At 35.4% G+C, this 16898-nt stretch overlaps 1 protein-coding gene across 1 annotated transcript in view; it reads left to right on the top strand.

The window, feature by feature from the left end:
- Positions 1-16898, top strand: part of LOC129216014 (voltage-dependent L-type calcium channel subunit beta-1-like) — a 45928-nt gene that overhangs the window by 18961 nt on the left and 10069 nt on the right. The window contains exons 2-9 of the mRNA XM_054850150.1: positions 2604-2720; positions 5274-5396; positions 6392-6525; positions 8426-8514; positions 9673-9803; positions 11625-11764; positions 13314-13426; positions 16152-16303. Of these exons, the coding sequence (XP_054706125.1) occupies positions 2604-2720; positions 5274-5396; positions 6392-6525; positions 8426-8514; positions 9673-9803; positions 11625-11764; positions 13314-13426; positions 16152-16303 (999 nt within the window). The remainder of the gene's footprint in view (positions 1-2603; positions 2721-5273; positions 5397-6391; positions 6526-8425; positions 8515-9672; positions 9804-11624; positions 11765-13313; positions 13427-16151; positions 16304-16898) is intronic.

Genomic DNA, 16898 nt, shown 5'->3' with positions numbered 1-16898 from the left:
GTGTTTCCAGCTCTTTTATGGCATAAAACAGTGGTGACCAACCTTTTTTAGCCCGAGGGCCGCACCTTCTATTAAGATTAATCTCTCTTTCCAAGAAAATAAATTGTTTTAAGTTTTCATGTGTTCACCAGAACATATGAAAACTTAAAACAATTTATTTTCTTGGAAAACACGGAAAAGGAAAGGAAATTACAAACCAATAATTATAGTTATCATAACTACATGGTTTCTCTTTCAATACGAGGTTTCTTTTTGTCTTAGAAAATAATTTCGGGCATTTGGCTCCAATTGAAGGGTCGGCAGCAGCAAAGAGTTAACTCCATTTTTTTAAAATTGGGAAATCTTTTGGAGTTAACTACATGTTGCATCAAGCGAGAATGAAGCAGCTAACTCATTCTAGCGAATAACTTGAGAACTATCAACCGGAGATAACTCCTTGTCGAACCAAGCGACCGAAAAATGGAGTTAACTCCTTGTTGCTGCAAACCTTTCAATTGTGCAGCAATCATTCTTACTACCGAATGAAATGATAGGTTGTTTTGGAAGTTCTCAGAACAGTTTTTGATTCGAAACATTAACCATAACTTGCCACAATGAACAACTTCGCTGGTCGCATATGGCCCGCGGACCATGGACTGGGCACCACTGGTATGCACTATTCAATTTCTTACTTATCTTACATGTATTGTTGCAGTATAGGGAATTTTAATGAAAATGAATAATTTTTTGCAAAATCTATCTCCATACACTCATTTTGCTTTCATGTGTTATTTTTTTTTTACCAATGCTCTTGGATTACGGGTTAGTTTAGATAAAATCAAATACTTAAATTGCTTTTGAAAGCTGCTTTGGATATATGTCCAAAAGCGTTTATTTATTGACAAAACCTTTTTTTTTTTTTTAATCACTTATACGTGTGTGTTAGTTTGTCTCAATATTGAGGAATATTATAACAAACATCTATTTTTTTATATAAATATCTATTCTACTGGTTTTTCCGAGATTCTCCAGGATTTTAATTATTTTCACGATTTCCATTAATCTACTATTATGAATCTCGGGGGAAAATCCCTTTATTTAGGGAATTTCGAAAAAGAAATGAGAAAAATACCTGTGAAATTGCTTTCTTTCAGATAAGCCCTCATTTTATCTACAATCCTTGATTCCCCAAATATATTTTAAGTATTAAATTAACTTATATACTCGTACTTAGGCTTCGTGTTTCAGTTGATTGTTTTTCATGTGTATAACCAAAGGAACTTATGATAGTACTTTGAGGGGAGAGTTGGTTTAAAAAAGTCCCTATTTCTCCCCCCCCCCCAAACAATAAAAAATGCGATGCTGCGATACATCACAATCTGCTGGATTGTTTCTTGTAATGTTGGCAGGTACGCAACACACTGTACTATAACAAGACTATTTTTAATCCTAAGTAACCGAACCACTTGCAATAATTTCTAAAAATTGCACTTATATTTCATGAAATCATTAGGAATTTTTCTGCTATGCATTAAAAAAAGTTTACTTTTAGAAATCTATAATAAATTAATGACAAAACATGGAGGCGGAACCAAACTTTTGTGCAGTTATGACTACTAATTCCTTAGAATTAAAAATCGATTAGGGTTTTGTGATGTCATTCGATTTCAAGAGAAGGATACCAAAATAGCTTTTATTGATTAGAATATTTCTATCACATCCAAGAAAAGAAGTGCAGTTGTTGTATTTGGAATGCAGAACACATCTGTTGTTTGAAAACCAAGGGAAGTTAATGTTAGTTGTGCGTGATGTACTTCGTGACGAACAACGCTATTACAAACAGAGAATTTGAATGCAAATTTAAGAAAAAATTAATTTCTGGAATCTCTAAAATTGGATCTCACCTGACTATTACGTTTCTTATGTGCATGTGCACTACTGGAGATTTTTTTTTTTTTAAGTCTTGCAATTTTATGTTAATTAGTCCTTTGTGGTGGGGATATTTAAAAGTTTTGCAGAGTAGGGGGGAAACTCTATGAGTGGGTGTAATTGATCTCCTAGACATAGATTTCACAATAAAAACTATTTTTTTTTTTAACTTAAGTGAAACTTTAACTTAAAAAATTTACTACAAGAATATTAATTCGAAATTAAAAATAAAACCCCAGGTGCAAATTCCCAGAACTCGAAGTAATTTTGTACAAAATTTCAAGGCTGTAAGTGCTATGGGGTTTCCTGCACACAGACTCGCCACAGACATGCTTTCACAATTTCTTGGACGTTACTTTTTCTTAAATATATAGATATATTTCCATTCACAAATGACCATAAAAACAATGTATTTATGCAAAATATGTTACAATGACCCACCCGGTGATAATAAACCAATTTTGATCAAAAGTGCATATAAGACTTTTGTGCTTAACGCAGCAGTATTGTAGACATAATTTGTGTCCATGACAGCAATAATATCATTAAAACTGTAAAACATATTAAAGATTCTCTTCTGTGGGAATCCTTACGAATTAAGTGTCATTAACAAGAATTTTATTACATGTCACGGCTTCGGGAGGGGATACTTGGAGATGAAAGGAGTGAACTACATCATTTTTTGTCTTTTCCAGGGGTCAGCGGACTCGAATTATAGCCAGCCGTCCTCCGACCTGTCTCTAGATGAGGAACGCGAGGCGCTGCGCCGGGAGACCGAACGCCAGGCGCTCACCCAGCTCGAGAAGGCCAGGGTAAGTGAAGACATTGTTATTTTCCTTTCGTGGAGTGAAGACCAGTGCTGCAGTGTCAGAAGAAAAGTGAACGACTCTTGACTCTGGGATGTTCAGATCATCCGACTCCTACTCCTTAACCCCAAAATCAGTCCATCTCTGATTCCGCAGCCCTGTTATTAGACTTTTAAATTCCAAGAGCCGGAGTAGCACGTCTTCCCTCCGCACTGGGGGGGGGGGAGAAGCGACATTTGTTGGCCCGGCCCCAAGCCTGAAGGTGCCCTAAGAGTTTGGAAATGCGGGATGAAATACATGTAGAGACGTAGGGGGGACCTATAAAAGTTATTTGTCCAATACTTCAGTGCACTCCCTGAGACCGCAAAACTCCCACTTTGCCTAAAATCAGTCCGACTTCACGACTCCGGTTTCGCAGCCTTGGTAAATCAGTCCCTTAATATTCATTTGAAGAATTACCAGTTAATGTATTATTCTGATGAAACTAAACACAACTGAAATTTGCTTTTCTCATTAGTTAGCAAACTTAAGATACTCAATTCATCTCTACTTTCCTCAATTTTTAGCTAGTTTTTATTTTATTGTAAAAAAATATTCTTTTATTTTATAATATGAAAATCAATCAAATAAAGATCCTGAAATGGCAAATGTGGTGGAAAACGTACCAAATCAAGGATTTTTAAGATATTCTTGCCAGAGTTACTAACGAAAGGATGGTCAATATAGAAAAAATATAGAAAAATTCTCAAAATTTTTAGAAAATGACCAAGAAACAAATAAAATATTTAAGATTAGCTTTGTCTTTAGGTAATGAATCTTATGTAAAATAATATCACATTATTAATGATTATGGTGATTATTTCAAAGACTTCCAAACAACTGTTGTATCATTGAAATTGGAGTTTTGCTGTAAAATGTTTAACTAACTAAACTTTCTTACACAATATTGGTTGCTCCATAAAAGTAAATGAACGTACATTTTCTTATAAGATCTGTTGCGTGTAGCTTTAGAGTTACTTGCCCGGGAAAAAAAATGTTGCAACATCCGAAAGATATGTCATTTAGCACCCTCGTCCAATGATCAGTTCAGGCACAGAATGAGTTACTTTCAAAATGAAATTTGTCTGTGACATTTCTAGCCATCATAACCTCCACTGAATCAAATGTAAACCATTCAACAACTTATGGTATTTCCCTAGATGTATTTTATTACCGATAATTGCGTCTCATTAGACATGAAATTATTTCAGTATCATTGTTTAAAACACTTGTTTCATTTTGTTAATCTCTGTGAGTCAAACTTCTCTCAAGGGAGGAAGTTTGACTCAGTTTTGACAGTCTTGAAAAATTAGTATTAATAAAATTAATACATAATTTAAATAAAAAATTTAATGTAAATATAATGTATAAAGTTGCCAGATATCATAAGAAAACAATAATGTTAATTTTGGAAACTTTCGAACGGTCCGAAAAGAATAGATAAATATATTTGTAGAAAGTGGGTCAAACCTCCCTTTGGTTTCCCCTATATCTATGTTCTGCATACTTTTGAAGTGTTACTCACTTTTCTCACCAGTAGTCTTCTAATAGAGTCAATACAGGTACAGCTCTTTTGTTTTTGTTCAATTTTTGAGTTCAGGTGAAATTTTCCTTACTAGCTTCGCTTTCAATTCTTTTATTTAACTCAGTTGTTTCATACAGTTTATGTATTTCTCTTTGCATGTTGTTTTTACTTTTTTTTTGCAAAAAAGAAAGTATTGTATTCGCAAAAAAAATTTTACTCAAAAATCAGCCTTAATTTCCAATTTTCTCACCCCCGAATGAATGTTGAGTTTTTTTTTTTTTTCGACCCGACCACACGTGGATATATGCCTAGAAACCTACAGACACCCGAAATATCCATTTTGACGACCCCCGAGCTAATTACAACGAATTTTCTCGTGACGTCGTATGTATGTGCGTATGTATGTCGCATAACTCAAGAACAGTATGTCCTAGAAAGTTGAAATTTGGTACGTAGACTCCTAGTGGGGTCTAGTTGTGTACCTCCCTTTTTGGTTGCAATCGGGTGTTTCTAAAGGGGGCTTTTGCCCCTTTTTGGGTCGAAATCATTGCTAATTTCGATGCAAACAAGTCGTGTTATACTTTGGCGGACACTTGGCGATATATGGCCAGTCTTTTGGTCGCCAAGTTTTGTCGCCAACTTGGCGACAAATTTGGCGATTTTTTTTTAATCTGTTTCAATTTGGCCACTGTTGGTGATATTTAGAGAGTAAACTATTGAATCATATTAAAATTGCCAGTAATGTTGAAATGACATTAAATTAGAGTAAAAGGAAGTCATGTGATGCATACATCAGCTCGTTAGGTTCAAGTGCAATTTCCCTTACCAACTGCGATTATAATTCTTTTATTTAACTCGGTTCTGTTTCATACCGTTCATGTATTTCTCTTCGCATATTATTTTTTTTCTGCGTAAATTGCTATTAAGATGTTGTACGAAAATATGTTGCAACTGTAAGAAAAAAGTGAATTTTTTTCCCTCTTCCTTTTCCATAGACGAAGCCGGTTGCGTTTGCTGTTCGCACAAACGTCGCATACGACGGGAGCTTAGATGACGATTCACCAGTACACGGTTGTGCCATCTCTTTCGGCATCAAAGACTACCTGCACATCAAAGAGGTAACTTCATTCTTGCATAAACGTAGACAATAAATTGCATATGCTATATTACTTCCTGTATGCAATATACAGACAATCCAATAAAATGTGCAGATTAAGATTTGTGAAACAGCCTTTTACAATTTGAAGAAACTCGCAATTCCTTTTGCATTACTTCGGTTGCTAAATGTTCTAATTCAGGAATTACGTGTTATGTGTGTTCTCGCGCAATGGTGGCTAGAATTGACCAACTAGATAGTGTGATTTTATTTCTTGCGACACTATTAAGGAGTAAACATCCAACAGAGAAAATACAGAGTAGGTTTTTAGTAGTCGACATGTTGTTTTGTTCGATTGCCTCGTGCTATTCCGTCAAATTTCAGTGAAATTAAAAGGATATTAATTGCTCTTTTTTGCTTTTTCATTTTTCAATAAAAAACCTTTTGTGTAACTCTAGTTGATGTAGTTAAACTGATAAGCAATTATCGCCAATGAGTTATCCTGCCAAAGAGAATACGAAAAATGTCACGTGACAAAGAAGACGGCGACAGATCTTCGCGCAGCTTTTTCAGTTTCTGTGAGGTGACTACTTCTTCTGAGGTGCTTGAAAACAAACTTATATGTTAATTAACCTTAAGCGACGCAATAACTTAACGTGAAAGTTTTTATTAGGTCTATCTGCCAGTTTGAAAAAGTATTTGAACATTTTATCAATAGTGGAAAGTACTGCAGAGCGAATCTTGGAGTATGTCAGCGAAAAACTATTCCTTACTTCAGTTTGAAACATCTAAGCATGGTGAACAAATACTTATCATTTTTTAAATTACATGGCCAGCATTTCATATGTTAATTTTATTCTTTGTGTTACGACACGCTAATCGTACTGAATTAAATTCAGTCAACTCTATTTTTTGTTAGGAAAAACTAAATTGAAGTTAAATTTTTGCAGCTACCATCAAACATTTAGCTATACTCCCAAACTCATTTGCCATACTTGAAAACATTTCTCTTTCCAGAAATACAACAATGACTGGTGGATCGGACGTCTCGTTAAAGAAGGCTGTGATGTTGGTTTTATCCCTAGTCCTGTAAAATTAGAAAATTTACGCTTGCAGCAAACACAAACTAGCAGTAGAAAATTATACGCCAGGTCTGTATTGGTTATATTCTCTACTGTTCTAACTGATTAGCATTTTCTGTGATTTAGAAAATGTTGTGTAAGCTGTGGAAACATCGTTTACGCTGAAAAGGTTATTTTCAAATTTATTTTATTTTTTTCATTATTGAATAATTGGTAACTAGCATTTAAACTAAGTGATTAATAATAAAACTTGCTTTAGGAAAGGATTTTCTTTTTTTTTTTCCAAATGCAGAATAATATTTTGTACTTTTAAGAAAAAAATGGCAAAAATCAAAAACTTGATCAGAGTTTATTTTCTCTATGACCTTGTTTGAAGATCTTTGTATTTCATTAATAAAAATATTTTGTTCCTCTTCACTATTTTCTGAAATCATGTCTTCGAAAACATGCAAAATCGAATCAAGACCTTCTGCTTCTCAAGAGCCTTCCTTTTTTTTCCTCGAGGCAGTTGTTATCGATGAATTTTTTAAATGAAACTGCGTCCTTTTCACTTTAAGTCACGCTCACAATTTTTTCGGATAGGCAAAAACAGCTTATTATGCCTTTAGCTGATCACTTCTTTATGCTTCTCAATTTTCCTATTTCTATAATTTACTCCGGGAACTTTTTGATGTTACTAGCAAATATATTCCCAAAATGACGTTTGAAAATGACGTGGAAACAGCAAAACAAAAAGTTACTGTTTATTCTCGGATGATATGTTTTCTGGCATTCTTACTAAGCTTAGAAGGACAAAATCGATGCTTTATGAAATTCTTACTGAAATCTATTATTCGGGTATGTCCATTCATTTTTACTTCCTTTTACATAGTAAAGGAAGTATTGTATTCGCGAAAAACTTTTCACTCCATCAATATCGGCCTAAATTTCCCTTTTGCTCACACTCGAATGACTATTTAGTTCTTTTTTCGACCCGATCGAACCTGCATATGTATCTAAGAACGTATGGACGCCCGAAATGTGCATTCTGACGATCCCCCAGTAAATTACCACGAGTTTTCTAGTGATGTCTGTATGTGCGTATATACATATCTCACCTAACTCAAAAATGGTATGCCGTAGAAAGTTGAAATTTGCTATGCAGAACCCTAGTGGGGTCTAGTTGTGCACCTTCTCGTTTTGTTTGCACTCGGAAGTTCCAAAAGGGTGTTTTACGCCTTTTTGGTGAAAATCAGTGTTAATTTCTGTGCAAACTCAATTGGTGCTATAATTTGGTGAACATTTGGTGATAGGTTACCAATCTTTTGGTCACCAAGTTTTGTCGATATATCGCCCCGTTGGTGACAAATTTGGCGAAAAAAGGAGTTTTCGAATCTGTTTTCAATTTGGTGCTAATGGCGATAGTTAGAGAGTTATCCATTGAATCACGTTTAAATTGTCGATATTGGAAAAATTAATCTCTGTAAAACGTTTTTTTTTTTTTTTTTTTGGAAGGGGTAAAAATATTTAAATTGTTTCCTTGTTTGCTGCAAGGCACTATTATCATTAAATTGGCGTAAAAGAAAGTCATGTGGTGCACACAACAGCTCGTTATTTTAATGAATACTTTTTCTGTTGCTTGCATTATTCATAAAACGCTTTTGTAATTAGTGAAATTCGAATAAATTAAATATGTGTAGGCCCAATGAAAATGCGCTAAAAATAATTTTGAAGTAGTTAAGTTATCGATTAGAATATGGATCTGTTCCCGTTTCAAAACTCTCATTTAAAGTTTCAAGAGAATTATGCAATTTAACTGATCCAATTAAAAATGACTTTTTAGTTTTGTCTACTTAAGATATTCATTTTTCTCAAACTAACAAAAAAACTCGTTGACGGCGGGCAAGAAACAATATTTTTTTAATCTGACCTGATTTTGACAGCTTACGTTTTCTGGGTTGTTTTCATCTTATTTTTTACTCTTTTGCAGCAAGACTAGTTCCTCTTCAAACCTTGGTAACACAAATGACGCGCCAAATGTGAGATCCACATCTAGAGGTTCAACTCCACCAACTCCTGGTAAGTTTCAACCATTTTCATGTTAGTACTCTTTGCAATCAATAATTACACCAATGATTTTGGAACCGAGATAGTAATTTATGTAATTGATTTTTTGTAATGACTCGATCTCATTTTTAAATTTTAGAGATATTCATATTTGAGCCGTATTTTACGAAAGTACTTTTGCACGCTTCTCATCAACTAAGTTTCACTGTTAATCTTTTCTAATTAACATGAAAGGATTGGTTCAATTTCCTATTCCAAGCAATTACGTTCCGAAATCTTTTTTTTTTCCTAATCCTTAAAAAAAAAAAAACTGAACTATATTAATCTAACAGTTTTATGCTTGCAAAAAATAAAACATTTCCATTGAAATTAATTATTTGATAACAAACTGTTCACGTTTCACTCCAGGGTCCCCTGTACCTACCACTATTTGCGGTTTAACCAGTTGGAAGGGACCCTAAAGACAGCTCTGATTTTTTTTATTCAGAAACCAGGCAATCCCTGGTCAGTATCCCTAGAGGTATCGTTTCACTTGGAGAACTTTGTGAACATGAGCATATTTAACGTTCCCCAGTCACTATTAATAAAGACGGTGGACCTTCGACCAGCTAGTATTGAACCCGGGACCCTCTGGTCACATCGACACCTTACCAATCAGGTCACCACGGCCATTGACAAAAGGTTCAAAGAAGTTACAAAAAGCGCATTCGAAGTGATACTCATTATAAAAGAATTTTTTTGAGAAAGAAGAAAAAATGTAAAACGCTACTGAGCACCTCCTAGACAAAAGTTATATTTTGAAAAATCTCATACGAATCAAAAGATAACCAGGACCTCTTATTCATTCGGAAAGGACTGATTTCCGCAAGTTTTGTATAGTGTATTTTGCCCTGGAATGTATTTGTTAAATAATATATGTAATTTCTCTGCATAGTATAGTAGTCTAAGACTAATAAAAAAAGACACTGTTATTTATTAGTTAGTTTGTTCATTATCTCTTTAAATGAATCATATATTTCTTAAAATTATTCCTGTATTTCAATTAATACTAAATAATACGTAATATCTTTAAATATACGGAAAAGTGAACTGACGTTATGACGGTTGCTTGTGCTTGGTGAGAGCGTTGTAACGAACGTCAACTGTATAATGAGAAGTATTTTCTTCTAGGGTTCGAGACTGATCAAAATGGCGTAGAAACCGGTGTTGGGGACGACAGTGACAGTCTAGGCAATAGCAAGCTAGGAAAGACTGTCACTACGCCGCCAGCAAAGGAAAAGAAAAAGCCTTTTTTCAAAAAAGTAAATGTTCACTTTTTTACTTTCTTACAGTGAAATCTGTGTAAGTTGACCGCTTGCGGTGCGCTACTTTAGTGGTCAACTTAAACAGATGGTCAACTTACAGAGGCTGCTTTATATGATAGTTCTAATTCCGTGCCTGAAAAAAGCGGTCAACTTAGACAGGTGGTCAACTTCACAGATTTTACTGTATTATACTCTTAATAGCCATATTTTGAATCCGATTCTGCGTTACATAAAATACCAGTTGCATGACTCTATTAATGCATTTGAAATATCGAGTTTTCAACTAAAAATTGCATTTAATATTAAGTTCAGGAAGTCGTACTCTGGAAAACCAGTGGCTCAGTGGCAGCGCCTTGCGCTTCCTCGCCGCAGGCCGGGTTCAATTCCCGGGTTGTGCATGGTTGACTTAGCTTCTCATCCCTTCAGTGGGTTGACGAAATGAGTACCAAGCGTGCTTGGGAACTAAACCCGGGTCGTTCTGCGTTCGGCTGACCACTTAAACGGAACATTTGCCTTGCGCTCCAGATCTTTGCTCCTTGTTCAGGAAAACTGAGATGGACACAGTAGCCCTTGGCGCCTGTTGCGCCACGGTTTGGCTTGGTAGAACTCCGAAAACCCGACCAAATGGAACCGAAAAGTGGCAGAGTTTGAAAATTACGAACTGTCAGGATTGCGCGCACAAGTTTCTCGCGCGGGTTGTTTACATCCCGTCAGTGTGTGACCGAACGTATTATCGAGTAACGAATTCTTAAGGCTCTACTGTACAAGTAACGATTTCGCAACATAACTGTGGGGGGGGGGGGGGGGGGGGGGGGGACTAGGCATTTACTTTAAATGTAGTTGTAAGACTAAATTAACTTCTTTTTCTGTTTTGGTGGAATTAACATAGTGCAACTGCGTAAGAGAGTCAGTCAGAAAGTTAGTTGCACCACTTCCTAAATTTGTTCCAAGACTATTTTAATGACACTGCGTGGCAACACTTCAGACATGTACCTTTATCGTGGGACGTAGCCGCTTCCCCGAGGCAAGTTCAGTTTTTCTGATAGTCAGTCGCAAACATGTCTCGACGGCTGCAAGTAGCGTCTAAACTGGAAATGCTTGCAGTTTTTTTTTTTTTTTTTTTTTGCCGGCAAAGAAGTACAACTGCCTAAAATTTATGGGCAGTTGCATGAAGTGTGTGGTGAAAATGCAATGTCACGTTAAGCTATCGCGAAACAGTGCAACATGTTTGAGAATGGACGTACACATATTGATGGCGCTAAGCGCGAGGGAAAGACCAACAACTGCAATTTGGGAAGTGTGGGATACCCTTTTCTTATAGCCTAGACCTTTCACCTCCTGACTTTCATGTTTTTGGTCCAGTGAAACAAGAACTTTCAAAGCGACGATACCAGTTGGAATACGAAGTGAAAGCTGCTTCCCAACAGTAGTTATCGGACATTGGACGGAATTTCTTTGCAGAAGGCACAGAAAAACTTGTACCACCCTTCGACAAATGCTTAAATAACGGAGATGGTTACTTTGAAAAGTAGATTTTGAATGAAACTTTAAGATGCCAATAAAATTATTGTAAAATTTCAATTCTGTTTAGTTTTCAGGAACAGTGCAAGTAACTTTTTGACTGACCCTGGTATATGCATATATATTAAGAATGACATCGCTTCTTAGTCCAAAGCTCACATTTTGTTTTTCCTTTATTCTTTATAGCGGTATTTAAGTAAGAAATGGGTATCTTTTTTACTGCTAGTCTATGCACAGTTTAACCTTATTTTTCTGTGACTTTCAGAAGTATTACAGAATTTAATTTGGTTTTTTCAGTCGGAGAACATTCCCCCATATGATGTAGTGCCTTCAATGCGACCCGTGGTTCTGGTGGGACCCTCTCTGAAAGGTTACGAGGTCACGGATATGATGCAGAAAGCCCTTTTCGATTACTTGAAGCATCGCTTCGAGGGAAAGTAAGTATTCAAGTCCTTGGAATAATTTTTCTCCTAGAGGTTTTTTTATGCATGTAATAATGCTGCCGGCAAAATATGAAACTCCTGAATTCTGTAGAATGCCTAGGAATTGTGTAAAGTGATTAAAGTGAAAAACTAGCTTAAATAAAGCACAAATTCCCAAGAAAATGCAGCATTAAACTTTTTCAAGGCTGCAGTGGAGCCTCTTATCAGTGAAAAATAAACTCACCACACAACCAAGAAAGTCATAAGAGAACTAACTGAACTTCACCATGTAGACATCGGTATTCATACCAAATGGATCAACAAATAGGAATTCACGACAAGAGACAAGAACAACAAGTCACCCCGGTGCACTTGCCAGCCTTGCCTCCACTGCAGCCTTGACATAGCTATAAGCTTATTTTCTTAAGAATTTGTGCTTTATTTACGTTAGCTTTTCCTTTTAATCATGTTGTAGCTCAAAACTTGTTTGATCATTTTTCATTCAATTGCGTATAACGCCGGACGTTTGTAGACAAAGCGTGAAATATAAACCTATATGCATAGATATATGCAATCGATTTAATGATAAATGTTGTTAAGGCAAAATATTGAAAAAAATCCTGGTAAGATTATTATATAAATGACGTGCATTTTTTTTCAAAATACAATGTTATTATGGGTGCTCAAAATATCCCTTTCATCATCTTTACTAGCATGGCCTCAGAATTATTATTCTGTTTCCATGAAAAAACTGGCTGACTTGGTTTTTCACCTGCTCCCTTCATGTATATCATATTTGTTTGTATTCATCAAAACTGGATATAGTCCAACAGGGCTTTTCTAAAATCTGATTACTGGCCCTGTATTTACCCACACAAGCAGATTTATGAAGTTTAAAACGTAAATATATGATACATTATCAAAGTTTAATTCTGTGAGATAATAGACACTAAGTCCGAAATTCGGAATCCTCTGTACTTCTGTCCGAATTTTGGAACATTACTATTTTACATTACGTTCCTTTTCAAATTTCTACGTGGTAAAAGGAAGCTGTCGTCGCACATTGGTGTGAGTCGTAAATCGAGTTTATTCTTGTTAGCTTTTTTTTATTCAAACGATTTTTCAATGTCGAAAAGTACGTTTCCCCGTTCGACTAGGTAGCAGGGAAAGACAAGCGCATTTTTTTTTTTTTAAATTCTCCTCTAAACAAGTAGTAGTTTATGGTCTTGGTCTTGATGAGAAGCTCTTAGAGCATCTGTGGACGTCGCTTAAAAGAAAACAGGTTTCAGTAATGTGTGGTGATTTTCAAAAGTTTTAAATGGTTTATGTTCTGCAGGTTCCGGTAGAATTATCGATTTCATTTTAGATTCTGCCGATTGTTATAATTTTTTAATGGAAAAAATGTATTTCGTCACATTTTTTTTTAAATAAATTAATGGCAACTTACATACTTTCCGCTTTCCTAATTTGGGACTTTCTACTGCAGTAGGATGAAAGGTAATATATTTGTGAATGAATATAACCATTTGAATCTGCACTGACTACTTTTTCTTATTCTCAACAGAATCATTATTACGAGGGTGACTGCTGATATATCACTGGCAAAGAGGTCCCTACTAAATAACCCCAGCAAGAGAGCGATTATGGAACGAGCCAACAGTCGCTCTACTTGTCTAGGTAAAATAAAATAATTGCTCCCTTCATAATGCCTGATAAAACCTTTATAAAGGGCTGTCTACAAATGATGTCACGCTTTTGTGAAATTGTAAGTTTGTGACAAGTGGGAGGGGAAGGAGGTAACAAAAAGGGACATCAAGCATTTTTTTTTTATGAGATTGTTTTTGGAAAATAGCGTGACATGTGACAAAGGGTTCGAAATGTAGAAAAAAAGTGATACCGTAAAGTGGGGCTACTTGGACCCGAAATTTCATACTTGTTGCGAGTTTTACACTGAATGCTTTGTTAAACCAATAATGTGAACTGATAGCCTTGTTTTTACCACTTTTCAGACATTCTGCTACCACCTTAAGCATTTTTCAAATAACAATTTTAACTCTTTATATTTTTTTTCTGTTTTTAAAAATTGAGTTCAAGTAGCCCCGCGCTGGGGCTACTTGGTCCCACTCAGCAAATCCATTAGAAAAGGCTGTAAAACAGGTGGTGGTATCAAGAAAGACCAATGATTTTGAAAAATAAACTCAAAACGTACATTTTAGTGAGCAAACTATTTATATAAATTGCAAATTATTTATAAAAGTTAATGTAAAATCTGCGTATACATAAAAACATATTTTTAGGCATACATAATTTCTCAAATAGAAGTATAATCTAACTATAGCTAAAACCATTTGAAATGCTCTTTATTTAAACGTTAGAAAGAATGAAAACCCCTCAATTTAATGGCTTGGATTATTTTGTTTTCTCTGATATTATTTAATAACTGCTCTTCCAAGCTACTAAATACTACAGGATGCCCAGGTTTGTTTTGCGAAAGATAATTTCCTTTTAACAGTTGATGTACTTAAGTCAAAATGGGTTGATGCTACTCTCTAAGACATTTCTCTGGAATTAGTTGAAGCTGGACACAATTGTCATTTTTCCTCTTAATAATCAGCATTATTTCCTACTTCAAGGGGTTCTCTTTTACTGTCGGACTCTTTTTATCCCTAGATCTGCAACAAAAAAAAAAAGGGTATAAATAGTAATTAACCTCTTTATTTTAAAAGATTACAAACCTTACTTAACATAATTTAGTGATGAAATCTGGTTTGAGGCTGTTTGAATCCTGGGTTCAAGTAGCCCTTTTTTAAGGCAACCAGTGCGCTTTTACTAACTTATATTAGTTACTGTGTTAATTATATATCTACAACCCTAAAACACTGTTACTTTATTAAGAAATAGAATGCAAACATAAAACTATCTTGACCTTGATGATACCAGATGTTTCCATGAACTTAGATGTGAAAGTTTGCAGACATACAAAAAACAACTGTTTAGACAACTTGAAAACATAACTCAATCAGCAAAAGGTGGGAATAGTAGAAACTTTGTTTCATGCTCCAGCCTATACCTAGTATTGCTACCTGTCATGGAGAAAGTTTTTTAATTCTATGCATTGAGTTATATGGGACCAGGAAGGATTTTAAACACTTTTTTCTCATGGGTTCAAGTAGCCCCACATTACGGTATATCATTTATGGATAGCCCCTAATTATTTTTCGGTAACGTTAAATAATCTTCTGTTTGAACATCAAAATCTTAGCATGCCTATTTAATCTATGCGTTTCTAAAGGCATTATTCTTTTGCCATCAGTAGGTTAAAAAGTATATTTCATGCATCACTAACGCCCGTATTCACCGGACGATTAGATGACCCTTGGTCAGACTAAAAACATTGAATCGTAGATTTAGTAGTGACATGTCCGCCATCTTGGGCCTAAATGGCGCTTTCTTCCTATGCAAGCTATAATGAAAAGTAACGGGTTTTACTTCTTGATTATCTATTAACATGGAGTTAATAAGAAATCATAATTAAGAAGCAAATCACGCTACTTCACCATAGCAGACTTACGAAGAAAGTACCGTTTAGACCAAAATGGCGTTAGTTATTCTACGATTAAGGGCTTTTGGTCGGACAACCAAACCACCGGTCAAAGCTTTCTTCAACCAATAAGAAGGCTTCTATCTGTGTTTCAGTTGTCTGACCAAGAGTCGAATAGTCAGAGTGTGGGCATTATAAGTTTTACCCTTTATTTTAATTTTGTTTTAATTCAAAAAAAATGTTCGAGAAATGGTTATATTTGCAATAAAGCATTTCGAAAAGTATATTTTATATCTAAAATGTTGGCAAAAGAGAATATTATAATTCGAATGTGTGAATTCGCAAATTTCCTTTACAACTTACGTTTGTTCTCTTTATTTTCGTTGTCATCTTTACACAATTATGGTCGAAATTTTAATTTAAGCTTGAATCGTTTGCTGCATTCACAATTCGATTCTAAAATATTACCACATCACTGTGTTATTCAGTTGCATCAATCAAATCGATTCCATTCTAAAATACTACCGCGTCACACTGTTTTATACAGTTGCCTCAATTGCAATGGTAACAGGTGCTTCGATTAAGAAGGTTAAAGTGATTTTTAAAAAATTCTGAGCTATTGGCATTTTATTCCACCAGCTAATAAATGTCATGTCTGTAAAAAATCAGTGATTTTATTAACGAATGCCATTGTATTGATGTTTTAAGAATTTCTATAGTGTCAAAGAAATTAATAAAAGATAGCTATTCATCCTTGGAAACCTTTTAGTGCAATTAAGTTTTTATTAATGCGAACGGGTAAGTAATTACTAATTTGTGGTTATCTGTTCCTGAAGTTAACTTTAATTATCTTATCCACAGCTGAAGTTCAAGCCGAAATCGAGCGGATATTCGAGTTGGCTCGAACGCTGCAATTAGTCGTCTTGGACTGTGACACCATCAACCACCCATCGCAGTTGTTAAAAACGTCTTTAGCGCCCATTGTAGTCTACGTTAAAATATCATCCCCCAAAGTGAGTAACTTTCCGTAATTGGTTGTATCGAAAAATTGTGTTTTGTGAAGTCAAAAATTGAATCCATTAAGTGGTTTAACGTAACGTTTCTTTCTGCAACGAGTGTTGAAATTTATTTAAATACAATGGAGCAGGGGCATGCACGGGTGGGGGAGAAGGGACACCTGTTGGCCCGAGCCTGAAGGGGGCCCAATATTTTTAAAGCTAGGAATGAAATATAGGGGTAAACATATGGAGGGGGCCTGGAAAAGTCATTTGTGACGGGCCCCAAAATTTCTGTGCACGCCCCTGCTATAGAGCACAAGCACACTACCGTACGAAAATAAAGGGCATTGATGGTGGTGGAAGTGCTATCTGTAGATAGTAGTATACCTGCCGTTTGAAGTAGTAGCAATGACATAGTGCGGTGTGCATCGTCTTTTATTGTGGAGGAATGCAATCGCAATGTCGTTGTTGTTTTTTTTACTTCTCAACGAGCATTTCAAATTCGGTTCTGATTTGGTCGGCATGATCCTGTTCCAGATAGAAAAGAATCCGGTTTGGGTATCAAACTGTGCAGCTATAGTTGCTGCGCTGTAAGCAAAAACGCTTAGCA

The sequence above is a fragment of the Uloborus diversus genome, chromosome 2 (assembly GCF_026930045.1).
Source record: "Uloborus diversus isolate 005 chromosome 2, Udiv.v.3.1, whole genome shotgun sequence".
Lineage (NCBI taxonomy): Eukaryota > Metazoa > Arthropoda > Arachnida > Araneae > Uloboridae > Uloborus > Uloborus diversus.
The sequence above is the reverse complement of the archived record's forward strand: the minus strand, read 5'-3'. Positions and strand labels throughout refer to the sequence as shown.